The sequence below is a fragment of the Euprymna scolopes genome, chromosome 13, assembly GCF_053919585.1.
Source record: "Euprymna scolopes isolate OS-2025 chromosome 13, ASM5391958v1, whole genome shotgun sequence".
NCBI classification, from domain to species: domain Eukaryota; kingdom Metazoa; phylum Mollusca; class Cephalopoda; order Sepiida; family Sepiolidae; genus Euprymna; species Euprymna scolopes.
Window position 1 is genome coordinate 42,585,216 of NC_136494.1, and position 17,222 is coordinate 42,602,437.

At 30.6% G+C, this 17,222-nt stretch overlaps 1 protein-coding gene across 1 annotated transcript in view; it reads right to left on the reverse strand.

Moving 5' to 3' along the window:
- The window catches only part of LOC145292232 (uncharacterized), a 351,246-nt gene that overhangs the window by 74,166 nt on the left and 259,858 nt on the right, over window positions 1–17,222 (reverse strand). The window contains exons 95-99 of the mRNA XM_080138555.1: window positions 16,462–16,612; window positions 15,373–15,405; window positions 13,395–13,645; window positions 10,314–10,464; window positions 7,669–7,689 (exon numbers count right to left, since the gene is read on the reverse strand). Of these exons, the coding sequence (XP_079994681.1) occupies window positions 7,669–7,689; window positions 10,314–10,464; window positions 13,395–13,645; window positions 15,373–15,405; window positions 16,462–16,612 (607 nt within the window). The remainder of the gene's footprint in view (window positions 1–7,668; window positions 7,690–10,313; window positions 10,465–13,394; window positions 13,646–15,372; window positions 15,406–16,461; window positions 16,613–17,222) is intronic.

Below are 17,222 nucleotides of genomic sequence, written 5' to 3' on the forward strand. Positions count from 1 at the left end.
TAGAAAGAAAGCAAGTTTATTACTTCGAAAGCTTGGTACCAGTGAACATTGCAAATTTGTTGATTTCATATTGCCAAGGAGAATGAATCAGTTAGATTTCGCTGACACCATAAAGCTGTTTAAGGAGTTACTCAGACTGAACATGTTTCTTTTCCACAAGAGATGGTCATGTATGAATCTTAAGAAAACTGATGAGCAGGACTACCTGACATACGCGTTAGTAGTAAATAAAAACTGCGATAACTTCAAATTATCGGAACTCACGGTGGACGATTTCAAATGCTTAATCTTTGCACAGGGTCTAGTATCCACAAAAAATTCAGAGATCCAAAGATGCATTCTCTCAAAATTAGAGACAGAACAAAGCCTGACATTGCAGAAATTAGCAGAAGGTTGCCAAAGGGCAATATCACTAAAAAAAGATTACAGAGATATAGAAGAAGCAGGAGTAGCATAGATTAGGAAGATTAAAAAACCTTTCAGAAACTCAAGACAAAGAAATTTTGAGACTAGTCAAAATTCAAAAAAATACTCAAATTATAAATACTCAAATTATAAATACTATTATTATAATAACTACAGAAAACGAAATTATGATAATAGTCAATATAATAACTACAGAAAACGAAATTACGATAATAATCAAAGGAATTATAAAAAGACGGTATCAGGTAATAATTGCAGAAAATGTGGTGAAAAACATTTGGAAAAGGATTGTCCTTACAAAAATATCAGGTGCTACAATTGAGATAAAGTTGGACATACGAGTGTTTGCTGCAGAACAAAAAATAGAGTAAATCAAATGAGAACAAACGACAAAGGGAAAAAAATAATTTACGAAAATATGTATCAGTAAATATTTTTGACAAACAAGTGAAATTTCAGCTTGACTCTGGATCTGATTTGTTGTTAATAAACGTCAACACTTGGAAAAAGCTGGGTAAACTGATTCTTCAAAAGTCAAATAAAGGTGTACGAACAGTGACAGGAGACGAAATAAAATTCGAAGGAGAGGTCATCCTGCCCATTAATTTAAATGGCACGATGAAGAAATTGAAAATCTTCGTAATTAAAGAAAGTGAGAATTTATTGGGAATTGACTGGATTGAAAAAAGAAATTGCCAGAAATATTTACTACTGGACTAGGAAGATGCAATAAATTTAAGGCTTCATTCGAGCTAAAAAAAGGATGCAACACCAGTGTTTAAGAAAAAAATGGAATGTACCGTTCACCGGTTTAGACAAAATAAATAGCAAGCTAGATAGACTCGAAAAAACAGGCATCTTATCGAAAATCGAAACTAGCATCTGGGTAGCCCCTACGGTGTACGTAAAAAAAAGTCAGAACAAATTTGAGTCTGTGCAGACTTTTCTACGGGCCTAAACGATGAATTAAAATACCACCACTACCCTTTACCAAGCCCTGAGGAGATATTTGGCAGACTAAATGGTGGCAAAAATTTTTCAAAAATAGATTTGTTCGACGCCTATTTACAAATTCCGATGGAAGAAGAATGCTCAAAGATATTAACACGCACAAAGGGTTGTTCAAATACAACTGTCTACCCCTCGGGATCAAAGTTGCGCCGGCGATTTTCCAACAAGCAATGGATACAATGCTGAATGGAATAGATTGTGCTTCTAAAAGAAGTATTCACAAGAATAAATGAATATGGATTCAAGGTGAAAGAAAACAAATGTGAATTTTGTTAAGAAGAAATAAAATATTTAGGGCAAATAATAAAGACGATCGATGCCCAGACCCGGAAAGATCGACAGCAATTAAAAACATGCCGGCGCCACATAACGTGACAACTCTACAGAGTTTCTTAGGTCTCGCAAACTACTACCAAGTATTTATCAAAGGAATGCAAGACCTAAGAGCTCTGCTTAACGAGAAAGAAACACCATGGATATGGACAAAAGAATGTCAAGACGCATTTGAGAAAATTAAAAAGACGCTGACGTCCGATCTATTTTAACCTATTACGACCCAAAATTAGAAATAAGTGTTGCGAGCGATGCGAGCTCGTATGGTATAGGCGCATGTATACAGCATATCCTGCCAGATGGATCGAAGAAACCTATAGCTCACGCCTCAAGGACACTACTTCCGGCAGAAAAGGCTTACTCTCAAATAGAAAAAGAGGGGTTAAGCATTATTTTCGCGGTGACAAAATTCCACCGTTACCTGTACGGGAGACACTTTATACTAGAAACAGATTACAAGCCCCTAGTGACAATCTTCAGCTCAAAAAAGGGCTTGCCAGTATATACGGCAAATCGCCTACTCCGTTGGGGTACAATCTTGCTAAATAACATCTGGGTTCGAAAAAATAGGTCATGCGGATGGCCTGTCAAGGCTTATACCGAAAATGGAGGAAACCCTTGAAGAGTCAGTAATTGCAGCTATACGTTCCAATTATGAGGAAAAAAACATGGTGGCAAATATAATAAAAGAATTACCAGTCACGTTAACCGATATAAAAAGGGAGGCTGAAAATGACGATGTCATCACAGACATAAAGAAAAAGATAAGGGAAAATGATGGAAAAACGCAAAGCATATTTTCCGTATGCAATGATGTTTTATTATATAGTGAAAGAGTAGTTATCCCGAAAAAGAAAAAGATCTTACGTGATTTTCATACAGGACACCCGAGTATAAATAGGATGAAGGTACTTATGTGGAGTTATGTTTACTGGTGTAACATGGATGTGGATATTGCACTAACAGTAAACAAGTGTAAAGGTTGTGCGTTAGCCGCAACGGCACCACTGATAGTCCATAAACCTTGGAAAAAAACTGACCATCCATGGTCACACATTCGTATAGACTTTGTTGGACCGACTGAAGGACAATACTACCTAATCGTAGTAGATAGTTTTTCCAGATTGCCTGAAGTAAAGCGTTTCAAGAACCCGATGACAAATAACACAATAAGTTTTCTGCATTAAATATTTGCACGTTTTGGTGTGCCAGACATTATAGTCACAGATAATGGAACACAATTTACGTCAAGTGATTTCAAGGACTTTTGTGACACTTTTCAGGTAAAACATATAACTACACCACCGTTCCATCCTGGATCAAATGGATTAGCAGAAAGGTTTGTAGACACGATAAAACGTGCACTTAGAAAATCAATAGAGACCCCAACGGATAAAGCATTACAACAATTCCTGCAAATATACAGGATAACTAAGAACCCAAATACACCATCGAAATTATCGCCAGTAGAATTAATGTTTGCTAGAAAAATAAAATCAGCATTTGATTAATTAATACCAAAGCAAGCAATCGTTCATCAAACTACGCACACATCACGTAAAAGGTTTAAACCTGGTGATCGTATATATTTTAAATGTATGAAAAATAATATTTCATATTGGGAGTTTGGTATGGAAGATAAACGTATCGGCGACTTGGTCTGCATGATAAAAGGTGCAAAAGGGATATACAAAAGACATCAAAATCAATTGAGAAAACGTCATATAAAAGACAACGAACATGACAAACCTGATGAAAAGGAAGATCCAATTGATATACTATATGAAGCGTTTGATATCGAACCAGCACAAACCATGCCCGAACCAAGAAGATCGGGAAGGAAAAGAAAGTTTACAGGAGCAATTATAATGAACTCCAAGAGAAAAAGATATTGAAACCTACACGACTTCAAATCTTGGGAGGGGGTGTTGTGGAGACGCCCACTAATTAACATGAGTGAGGGTGAGTGAGATATATAAAGGTATCAATCACCAATACCGGGGGAGTTCTACAAAGACCGCCAAATAGGCAAGACACCTATGTTGCCTCCAGTAAGACATGCAACACGCCACCTGCCGGAATATCTCCAACTGAACTATATCTGAACACATGTAAATATGTATATAACTTTTCTGTCTAATATATTATTGTATACCTTTACTTTCCGTGTTCTTGTTAATTATTTGTGCAGACACAACATATATATATATATATATGTATATATATATATATATATATAAATTTAAAGGAGATTAGAACAATAGTCTAAAGAGCAGAGTGTATTTTAATGTAATAGTAAAATTACTAGTTTAATTAAAATACAGGGAAAGAAAAAGTGCTCGTTGTAATTTAGATATATAATAAGCTCGATAGGTAAATATCCTAGAGCTAATTTAATATTTAGTAATGTGATTGATAATTTAAAAATCAAATTATAATTAAATTAAAAATCCGTTTCATAAGAAGGAACAACAACAAAATCAATAATTTGTACGATCGTTTCGGAAAACAGTGTTTTTATTGTGGTAGACATCAAGTTACGGACAATAATTTTTACATATAGTGTTTTTAACAAACAAAGTTTCCTCATCAGCAAATATTTCACCCTTATTTGGGTATATATATATATATATATATATATATATATATATGCATATATATATACCCAAATATATATATATATATATATATATATATATATATACCCAAATTATTTGGGTATATATATATATATACCCAAATAAGGGTGAAATATAATTGAAATATATATATATATATATATATATATATATATATATATATATATATATATATACCCAAATAAGGGTGAAATATAATTGAAAAATCATATTTTTCTCATAAATATTTCGGTTGAGCACTGTCACAAATGTATCTCACCCGCTGCTTATTTGGCTATAAAGTGAGGTTCGCTGTCTGTTTGTTTGTAAACAAGCAGCTCAAGCACTGTAAAAGTGATGGGCGAATATTTATTTAATAGACTTTTGCTGAAACGTTTATGAGCACCGATCCATGGTCCAGTGGTTATATATATATGTATGTATGTATATATATGTTTTTGGGAAAAAATGAAAAAAATATGGTTTTTCAATTATATTTCACCCTTTTATTTATACCAATCGTTTTATTTATGAAGCTCGATGTATGTTAAATTTAACAACAGAGCATATATAGATGGATGACATAACAGCTACATTCCAAGTACCAATAAATTTTTTACCAATAATTTTTTTTTACCAATATATTTTTTTACCAATAAATTTTTTACCAATATATTTTTTTACCAATATATTTTTTACCAATAAGGAGAGTTCAGATTACATTTAACTATGGTCGATGTATTTAATTTTTCAGCTAATATACCAACAAATACAAAAAATAGAAAATAGTTGCATAAGGATCCCAAGGAAAATTAATAACAAAATGTTTATAATTCAATTTATTGTTTTCTTAATTATTTTTACACATGAATAAAAAAGATAATCAGAAAAGAAGAATACAACAGGATTTACTTTAAAAATACAACAGGATTTACTTGCCCTTACAATTAATACACAAAATATGTTTCAAAATTTTTCAAATTTCAAAGGTACAGAAAATAATTACTTCTCTTTTTTATTATTAACAAAAGATTAACATGACTTGTTTACAAAGAAACCAAAATGCATTCTAATGGATTTAATATCATAATTAATTTTATTTTAGATAGAACTTTAAAAATTTAGTTTTAATTCATGCTGTTAGGTTTTAGATTTTTTTTTTTAAATAAATATTTGATAATTAGTAAAAAATATTTTTAAAAATAAATATTTGATAATTAGTAAAAATATTTTTAAAATAAATATTTGATAATTAGTAAAAATATTTTTAAAATAAATATTTGATAATTAGTAAAAATATTTTAAAATAAATATTTGATAATTAGTAAAAATATTTTTTAAAATAAATATTTGATAATTAGTAAAAATATTTTTTAAATAAATATTTGATAATTAGTAAAAATATTTTTTAAATAAATATTTGATAATTAGTAAAAATATTTTTAAATAAATATTTGATAATTAGTAAAAATATTTTTTAAATAAATATTTGATAATTAGTAAAAATATTTTTAAAATAAATATTTGATAATTAGTAAAAATATTTTTTAAAATAAATATTTGATAATTAGTAAAAATATTTTTTAAATAAATATTTGATAATTAGTAAAAATATTTTTTAAATAAATATTTGATAATTAGTAAAAATATTTTTAAATAAATATTTGATAATTAGTAAAAATATTTCATGTGCAATTAGTTATCTCATAATTTTATTATCAGATTGACAAGAAAGTTCTTGCGGTTTTTTTTTCTTTTAAATTTAGATGAACATATTTCAGTTCAAAAAAAAATTTATTGATCGAAATAAGGACCATTAGAATCAACACACTTTTGCCAACGCAAAACTAGTATATTTATGCCAGGAAGATAAAAATCTTGCGTTCCAGTGCTGATGAAGTCACTGAAGGAATTTTTGATATCGCATAGATTTTTTAAGCATTTCTTATGCAAAAAATTGTTGAGATGCTTGAAAAAAAGTCGGTAGGTGAGAGGTCTGGAGAGTATGGCGGATGAGGCATAGTTTCGTATCCCATTTCGTTCAAATTCTGCAGGGTTGGTTTAACAAAGTGCGGTTAGGCATTTTCATGCACAAGAATTGAGTCTTTTCTGTTGACTAATGCTGAGTGTTTGTTGTTAAAGTTTCTGATGCATTTCATCCCTTTGATGACAGTACTTCTCAGCGTAATGAATGAGATCAGGCACAGACCATCAAACAGTCAGCATGACCTTCTTTCGGTGCAACTCTGACTTTGGGAAGTGTCGTGGAGCTTCGTCGCCATCTAACTACTGAGCTGAGCATCGCCCATTGTCATAAAGAACCCATTTTCATCACAAGTCACAATCCTGTCAAGAAATGGGTCTTTCTTGTTTCATTAAAAAAGGGAAAATGACACTTCATAACAGCGTTTCTTTTGGTTGTCAGTCAATTTGTGAGGCACCCATTTATCAAGTTTTTTGTCTTTCCAATCTCTCTCAAGTGGTTGGAAATCTTCGTATACGTTACGTCTAATTCAGAAGCAAGTTCTTGAAAAGTTGTGTATGGATTGGCTTTGACTAAGGCTCTTAATTGATTGTTGTCAACATCCGATGGCCGACCACTATGCTCATCATCTTCAAGACTCTTGTCGTAGCCACAAAATTTCTTCAACCAACATTGTGCTGTGCGTTCAGTAGTGGTTCCTGGGCCAAATGCTTCATTGATATCATGAACTGTTTCAGCAGATTTTCGGTCTAACTTGAATTGAAATTATAAAATTGTGAGAATTTTTTTTTCCATCTTATATTCTACATTCTGAAAAGAAGAGATAATTGTTTTAAAACAATTGTAATTTAATCAACTAGATAGAGTGAAAAGCGTTTTTTAAAGTGATATATAAAGTAAGGGTATCATAACGAAAACGTATTTGAAGATACATAATTTGAAATCAAAATTTTAAATTCCGCAAGAACCTTCTTGTTAACCGCATAATATAAAGAATCACTAAGGATGATACTTCTTGTTAACTGCATGATATAAAGATTATATTTTTAGAACCACTAAGGATGATACTTTGAATAACATTACTAAACATTATTGCCAAATTCTTGTTATTTTTCTGACTTGTTTTGAAAGCTTGCTGCATGTACAACTAACATTCTGCCTGCCAACATCTACATTTGCAACTCGACAAATAACTATTCTCTTACAAAATATATTGATGCTACTAGCACCAAATATTTATCAAATCTGATCATTGTCTGAACTGACTTGAATATGATAGAAACATGAATTACTTACAAATGATTTCTTTCTTGGCACCTGTTGGAATCAATCGAAAATGTAAAATGAGAAATGCTTGAGTAAAGGAAATAAAATTAAATAAGGAATTATTTTGCATTAAATATATGAATAATTTATATAATTTTCAACTAACTGTAGATTCATAAATTAACACACAAAGTGTTGCGGTTCTAAGAAAGGGTCATAAAGAAAGACTCGAACAACGGGTTTAGGTAGAAAAGAATATATTGTACAAAAAAGTGAATACAAAGAAAAGTTGTAGATATTTTCTGACTGTTAAGTAAGTCGGTCTGTAGAATTGCATCACGATAATTCCTCACAAGAGTATAAAAATTGGAGGGAGGGGGAGTTATAATGATTAGAATAGTCCATTATGAATAAAAAGGTAAGTCAACATTAATACACAAGCATTAGCAAACACTTCCAAAACATGAAGACACGAATTACATACAAAAAAATGTTAACATTTATGAACATTCCAATCAAACAAAACTCTAAAAAACGGACAAATCAAATAGTTCTAGTTGTTAGGAAGACCTCAACATTAATACTCTGCACACCTATTTTAAAACATGAAACTGATAGATCACCAAAGATGTGATTTTAAAATGAATTGTGTTTTTAATTAAATAAACCATCATAAACAGAATTTAGTCGTTTTCGATAACTTCGTTTTATTTATTTAAAGGATATCTAATTGGCAATTATTTTTACTATAAAAAAGAGAGAATTTATTCTTAAAATATATAGATTGTTACAGTAGATACGTAAACTAAAACACTTATTTTAATTTAAAAGTATTTAGCTGAAAAGTAGTTTTACAATAGAGAAAAAAAGGAGAATATGAGAAGTGAGCCTTCCTGAAAGTTCCACAGAATCATCCTGCTTATTTTTTCATGGAAGAAACAAAAATGGGGAATAGTTACATTTATATATGCAATTTCATCTTCACCAGCACAATATAGACTAAAAATAGATTCTACTTGTTTAAATATACACTTGTTGAAGTATCCATTTCTTGTGAGTCTCTCAACTGTTCCTCAATGCATGGATTTTAGAGCTGTATGGGATAGGGGAATCATGGAAATAGGATACACAGACAATTTTAACCTTTATACTTTATAAATATATATATTAGTGGCCTGGCAAGACCAAAGGGAAGACAACCGAAGCATCAAAACTGAAGCTGCTTGACAGGATACTATATATACAAATGTAGGAAAATTTGGGCATATTTTATTGGTTTAAAAATATGTTTTTTTTAACCAATTTTATCAATAGGATAGGATTATAATTTGCAAAAAGCCTGCAAATTTTCATGTATTTTCAGATATAAGCATTTCAATATTCAATTGGGCTACGAGTATAGATATATCCATACCACCTTTTTTGGCAATTTTATAAGTTCGAAATCTCAGTGACTATTAATCATCATTCAATAAAGGCTCGTTGGAAAACTAATGACTTGAATTGTATAGAGAGCTCTATGACAATATTGGATTGGGTTTCTAAATTTTTCAAGAAAGGATTGATATTGTTTGGATTATTCGGACTATTATTCTTATTTTAAGTTTAATTCACACAACATTTCAGTTGATGTAACTTTTGACCATCTTCAGGTGTCTCTTGTTGAACTCAGGAATTTTCTCTGGAACTCCGAAAATCTGGACAAAATTTCGAATGAAACCCTTTTTTTAATCAATAAGAGTAGTATGCTCTTCTTCCGTCATTCATAATCGATTAGAAATCTTAAATGACTTAACAAATAAAATACTAGCAAAAATTCATTTTTAAGTGAAAAATTCAGTTCTAAGGGAGAAATTTAGTTCTAAGTGAAACTCTTCTAGAGATTGAAGGTTCAATACTCAGTATGGATGATACAAAGAATACAATTACGAATTACGCAATGAAAGCATGCTACCACAGTGGATTAAATAAAGAGTTCTGTTCGATATTCCACCCAGATTCCCAGGTTTGACAGAAAGATTCCAGAGTTCGACAAGATACACCTGAAGAAGGTCAGAGGTTATATCAACCGAAATGTTGTATGAAAATGAGAACAGTAGTGTGAAAAATTAAAATAATATGAATACATTTTTGTAGTCATAAAGTTTGAGTTTTTTTTTAAGAAGGAGAAACATCAAATTTAAAAGTATAATCAATTTATGCAATTCATTTTCCATGCTTCAACAGTTTTCATTTGGTCATTGTCGATCATTTTTGACCGATCAGAGTGAGGAGCATCTCTCATGGAAAAATTTCCTTTTTGGAATCAAGCACGTACATTCTGTAACAACAATCTTCGCATTTACATGGCATATCTTTATGCAGATTTCTGTAGATTTTCTCCCTTTTCTGTAGTAAAAAAATCATCAGATGTATGTCGTACTCTGCTTGATCTTCCATTTCAAGGATTGAAACACATACAAAAATGTAAGAACTCCCCTGCTTAGAAGTTTATTACACACTTACGTCAACATACTTGTTACACTAAGTACAGGATTTGAAGAATAGAAATATAGAACAATCTTTAGTAAGCTGAAAAGATGACATTAAAAACAAACTTTTTGAACAAACCAATATTTAATATCCTGATAAAGTATATAATAACAATAGATAGTATGATTGTATAGCATTCTCACCTGGTACAAAGCATCCCATAATAGACACACTGACAATCAACTGACAGTCGGGTTTGATGGGATAGAAATGAAGTTTTACAGTGTTGGCTTTATGACCAAATGGAATCTTTACAACATCCTCTGGGCCATTATTATGGATGGTTTTAATGGACTAAATCAAAAGAAAAACACAACATGATTTTAAAAAGCTTTTCGCACCTATTTGATAAATGGCCATATGGTGTCTATTTGAGACTTCACACTTTAATGTCAAAGATTTAACATGCTGGGAATATTTTTTCTGGCACTGGTTTTGTCTGATCACCAGATTCTTTGAAATATTTCATGTTTCCTTATATTTTATTTTGTTTTGGCACAAGTGAAAATCTCACAAGTTTATCAAAACTTTTGGAGAACAAACATTGAGAAGTTTTTAACTAAAAAAAAAACTTTCATTTACATTTAAAATACCCAGAACATATGAGATTCTACTTTTTTAGGCGATTATGTGTGAGCACACTGAAATGTTATTTTAGAATTTAGAATGGGGGTTCAGTTGTGCATATAAATATAATGTAACTGATCCCATTTCGGTACATTATAACTTTAAGCAGTTAAATAATTTTTACCACTAATTCTAAGGCAGATCAGCAAAATCATAAAATCACATGTAATTGCTATATTTCCCATATTGCCACCTGTACTTAGGGTTAGTAAAAGGAAATGGGCATGGTTTTTATGACTTAACAATACTATATATTAATACAATAGCATGTGTGTTATTTATTTTGTGTGCTACGATTACATCCGAGTGACTGTTGTTTAATTGTTATGGATTCCCATTTCTTATAATAAATAATTTTACCAAGAATTCTTCAAAAGTTTTGGTTTCAATTTCGATTATAGCTGATGGAACTCCAGTGATCCACTTATTTTTATAAATAATTTTATAAAGAATTCTTCATACATTTTGGTTTCAGATTCGATTATAGCTGAAGGAATTCCAGCTGATGCACCCAAGTCATATGGATATATTTTTTTATTTTTGAAATTGCAACTTTATAATATATAAAAATCGATAGAACATTAACTCTATAATGATATATACGAAATCTGCAAGAATTAAAATATCATATTTAAGCATACTTTACGACCTGGCTACTTTTGCAGTTTTAACAAGAGTTACAATAATATCAGAGCATCTCTATTTGTGCCATGAATACCAACATCAATATATTACATATGAATGAGTCCCCTGTAGAATTTCCACAGGTCCCGCTAGTTATTATTATTTGCATCTCGTTTTTGTTTTTATTTTACAGCAAAGCAAATTAATTTAATAACCCACCAAATTTATATAATTAAAATAAAATTTAAACACAAATAGTTAACGAAGTCCAACAAAATAGTTAACGAAGTCCAACGCCCTCTCCATGTTAAAAATGGTTTTCTAAATAGTAACATTATTATTTAGAAATTCGTTCATAACAATCAGAGGGGAAGCGTTGTTAATATTTTGTTCTTACATTGTTTTCTCATTTTATCTACAAATCGTCGACTATTTTCAACTGTTTATGAAAACTTTCAAGTAGCATGTTGTACACTAAAGACGATCTGATACAATTTGGCTTTGTTTAAAATCAAAATAAACCTTTTGTTGTCTTTCAATTTGCAATACATTACAAGGAAAACATTTGAGAAAAAATATACCCGGAAATTATCTGGGTGTATAATGTAATAATTTGAAAATTTACAAAAAAAAAAAAAAAAAAAAAAACAATAAATATCTAATTAAATATTTATACATATCAAAAAAATCGGAATTGGAATCAGAAATGGAATCGAAATCGAAAATTTAGAACAGAAGCGGTAATTGGATTGAAGTCGGGAAAAATTTTGGAATCGTCCCATCACTAATATATGCATATATATATGGAGGTATATTTGGTAAAAACAGGGAAAAGTGCTCAATACATTAGTAGAGATAAATATGTTTTTGTTTCAACCTCGGGAATTTTGCTTAAATCATTACAAGTTGCTTCATTGGACAGGACAATAAAATTATCCTGCCAATCTCATCAGACAATCTAAGCCAAAACTTAAATAATAAATTAATATATATATATATATATATATATTGAAACTTGGCTACCTAGGCAACAGTCAGCGCTTTTCACTGTTACACTATTTGGCTGCTGCTAAGAGCTAGGTATGTGAAATTACAGTGTTTAAACATTTGTCTTGAAAGTATTTAAACTATAAAGCTGTTCAAGATGTTATTTAAAAAAATCTTAATTCCCCTCATTGAAAAATCTTCCTATTTTGTAAGTCAGTCAAATTTTTGGAGTTGTTATAGTAGTTTACTTCCAAAATTTAACACTGGTCTTCACAAAGAATTTTGGCTTTACTTTTTTTTTTAGGCTCCTTCAGTCTTTGACAGACTATGGATACCCACGTAGGGATGCCTGCACATGAAATTTATGTGGCAGGTGGTGTGCCATCCCGAACCACACCTCTTTTGAGTAGACATTGTTAAATACAAGCGAGTGAAGTGTATGTACAGGACAACTGGAAACAAATGCTGAGATAAGCGGAGAGCATATACAGTGTCTACTAGTTTACAAGTACTATAGTATTAATGCTTTTGTAGGGATCATTAGTTGTTTGCCATGAAAATTGTTTTGGGGATTTAAAACAAAACAATTATTTTATCATAATTCCCCAACAACCTTTCTCCAAATATAAAACAACAGCAAAGCAATCCTGATACCATATTCAATTTCTGCTTTGTATCAGTCTAACTTATTTTACTATTGACAAAAACATTTTACTAACATGTATGGTACGTCCTTGCTCTATGACATAAGAATATGCATTAACTATTCCCCAAACTATTTTATTTTAATTACACTATTAATTAACCTTCCTTGATTATTTTTATTTTATATATATATATATATATATATATATATATATATATATATATATGGAACATACATTCTCTCAGTCAATGAAATAAACTAACATCCAATTAGGAATTTCATTTTTTCTATTTTAATCAAGAGAATAGAAATCATTTAAAAATCGATATTTGTAACAAACCTGGCCATCCGAGAGAATGATATCGAATTTCTTTACATATTTTGATCGAAGAAGATGAATTGATCCTCCATAGATGAAGGCATCCCCAACAGAAAAGATGGCAGTTCGTTTTTTATCTCCAGGTTCAGGTTTCCATCCCTTTCCACCTGGTCGGATGGCATTTGTATCTTCTACGTTACTGGAAACCTTTATGTTGAGGTAATTTATAAGAGAATCATCAGCCAAGCCATCAACAAGTTTACATGGCGATTCTGTAAAACGAGAAGAAACTTTAGTTATCAAACAGCAATGTAGATAGTTTATTGGAAGAGAGTAAATCTATGTATACAAGTTTATATTTAAAAAATATTGGCACACCAGTTCTCAGCAGATCTGATTACCTTTTGGTTAAGATCAAAGTAAATGTATTGCGACGGAATTATTCTAGTTAAGAGTAAAGAGACGATGACTACTGATAGCTTCACTTCCCAGACATTTGATAACCTTGTGCCTAATTTGTTAAGTTGTAATTTTACATTATTGCAAATAAATCATTTAAAGTGTAGTATCTGTTCTAAAAATGCGCTTTATCTGTTGTATCAATGAAGGAAAAATCCTCCTAGATTGAGACAATTTTAATTTTTGTCACAATTCAGTGCCCCTTTTGAAGGAGTTAGATTTTTTCCACATTAAAAATTAACCCTATCTAAATCTGCCTTCATGAGAAGCAAGTAAATAGGGATAAGCTTTCATGAAATCATCAAAATTAAGCAACTTTGAGGCTGGTTAGTACCTAGATGGGTGACTATTAAGAAATACTAAGTGTTGTAAATAAAACACTTCATCCAGGTGTATAAATAGGTATCAGCTATTGATTGCAGTATATAACTAGCAGCAGACTAACATTCTATCAGGCCACCCATTCTACTTATTCTATAAAACTGAGGATAAGCATCAATTCTAGACATTTGGGTTTAGAAAGAAACTTATTTTAATATGATCTTTTTCAATAAATATTAAGAGTCACCATTATCAAAACCCAGAGGTCACTCGAGAGTTATATGTTGAACAATGAAGAACACCATCAGAGGATTGGAAACGATGGTTGGCATGGACAGAATTTGGTTATTTAAGAGGACAACAAGTATTTGTTAACATTGCATTTGTAAACGAACATGTTGTAGCCAGTTACAAAGTTAACCTGTGGTGACGTTTTCTATAGGTGGGAAGTTCAAGAAAGAAATTTTACTTATGGAAGTTCCATTTGGTTTTCGGTTCATAAAAAGGGAAAGGAAAGTTCTTTACAGTGGTTGGAGTTAGATGAGTTCTTGTGATTTTTACAGGGGGAACTAGAGATTGCGTATCTCATCTACCATGAAAACTAGAAGAAGACCATTGGTCTCTTTTTTGAGAAAAGAATTGTAGGGAAGAGAAGTGATCATCCCACCACTAGATTGCAAAATCAATTTTCTACTTTATCAAGGCAAGGAAGAATGTTCTGAATGGCACTTCTCCATATATGGCAGTAGAACTCCATTCTTAAGGCATATCTGACTTATACAGGTAGAAGATTTTGTCAGGAATGAGTTACTTTTTCGAGCTCTAGCATGAGAGATGTCTGCTGTTCAGGTATTTGTTACCTACTTTTATGCTACTATTTAAATACCTGCAGACAGTATTAGGTTAGAATATGATAATAACAAAACAAAAATGAAATAATTTAGTAATATTCAATTATGATTAAATTTAATTAATTCAACTCCTTATTTTTAATTATTCAAAAATCAGATTATGGATAGCAATAGTATTTAAAGATGAAATTAGATGAATTCAAAATAATTGTAAAAGAAATTAAGATCGCATTTTTTGTGAACTCTTGGATGAAATATTTAACAGAATTTGATTTGTATCATAATATTTTATTAACAGTGGAAATGTTTTGTCCGCTGTTTTTTTATGTTACAATTGTGCTTTGATATACAACCATGAAACAAATTACCTGTTGGAGTTGTGATCAATTCTGTCGTGGAACCTAAAGGAAACAATAAGATAATTATTATTTAATGATATTTAAACATAATAAAACATGACAGCATAAATAGAAGACATTTTGATTGCTTCTGGATATCCCCACAATTATAATACTAACACTATGATAATCTTGTTTGGTGTTTTGTTTTTGCATGTTGAATGTTCTAGATGATGGCAAGAAGGATGAATGAAACAAGAAATATCAGGAGAAGAGGGAGAGGAGGAGGAGTAGTAAAAGTGTTAGATAATGAAAGTCAGGGAATGAAAGAAAAGGAAAAGAAGAAAAGGAAGAGAAGAAAAGAAAAAGAAGAAAAGGAGAGTAAGAGAAGAATAAATGTACAATTTTAACCCAACGTCTCATAGATTGCCGAGTATTTACATAAATGTTGATGGGTAAATGTTTCTATGATAATTACTAAAAGTTTGTTTTATTAAATTGCATCTTCTTGTAATTAATATTCATCAGATGAGAATCCACTTAAATACTTTGATGAATGTTATTTGAAAGATCTTAGAAGATATTTGAAAAGTTAAATCACAGTTATTAATTACTAATTGTGCATACCTGGCATTGTCTGAGATACAATGAAATGATTTTAATTTTTAATTTTACAAAAAAAGAAATAAAATTTATGTTGTAAGGTAGACAACTCCTATTGTATTTTTCAATTATTGATTTATATTTTAGGTGATTATTTAAAAATATTTTATATTGCCAGTTATCTGAGTCGGCCTAAGTAATTAAAAATAAATTATAGGGAAATACATTATTATATTGCCAATAACATGTGCAACAACAACAAATTAAAATTTGCTGGTTAGAAGCAAAGTTAGATTTGTCAGTTTGAATACTTTTTTAAAAATGTTTTGACTTTAAAAATCTGACAAAATAACCTTGCATGTTTGATTTTAAAATGATATTTATGCATATCAGCAATTGATGTTTCTATTTCAAAATAAAATAATACTGTGATTCAGGATTCTAGTAAACAATATAAACAGGACAGAGTTTTGCATTTAATTAATTAATTCTGAGAATTGAAAATGTCATATTTACCTGCTTGAAAGCATCCACTAATAGATACACTCACAACTAATTGGCAGTCTGGTTTGATTGGGTAGAAATGCAATTTGATAGTATTAGCCTTCGTACCAAAAGGAACTTTGACAACATCATTTGGACCATTGTTCATTATCTTTTTGGATGTCTGTAAAAGAAATGTAACATATTAGATTAGAATACACATACATTCATTATAGAAACATTTACTAATGAGGCGTGTTGTGAATCTATAAGAAATAAGTTTGAATAATGAGCTTATGGCCATATTTAGTTGAAACATCTGAATCACCAGCATTAAGTAACATTGAGCATAGTCAGTATTTAAATGGATGGCCATTTTAAAATATCAGGTGCTATGACTTGAAAAAAAGATGTCTGTAAAGTTTTTATTTACTGCCCCCCTAACACTCGCCCCCAGGAAGGCTGAGTTAGACAGGTCAGTTTTTAATGTGGGAAAAAATCCATCTCTCCAAAAAACGTGAACTCTAAATTGAAACAAAATAAACTTGCTTCAGTTTCGAAAATTTATTCACTGAATGAAGGTAACAGATTAAATGTGATATCAGAGCAGATAATATATGAGGGATCGTGTAAATGTCCCCCCCCCCCAACTCTGGTTTGAATGAAATAGTAGCATGGTAAACTAAATTGTTGCAGAACAAAAACTCTAAATAACACCAGTACTTCTCTGATTATTCCAGCATTGCTTCTGATCGTTCTAAAATTCTACTTGTTACTTCGGGTCAATTTAAAGA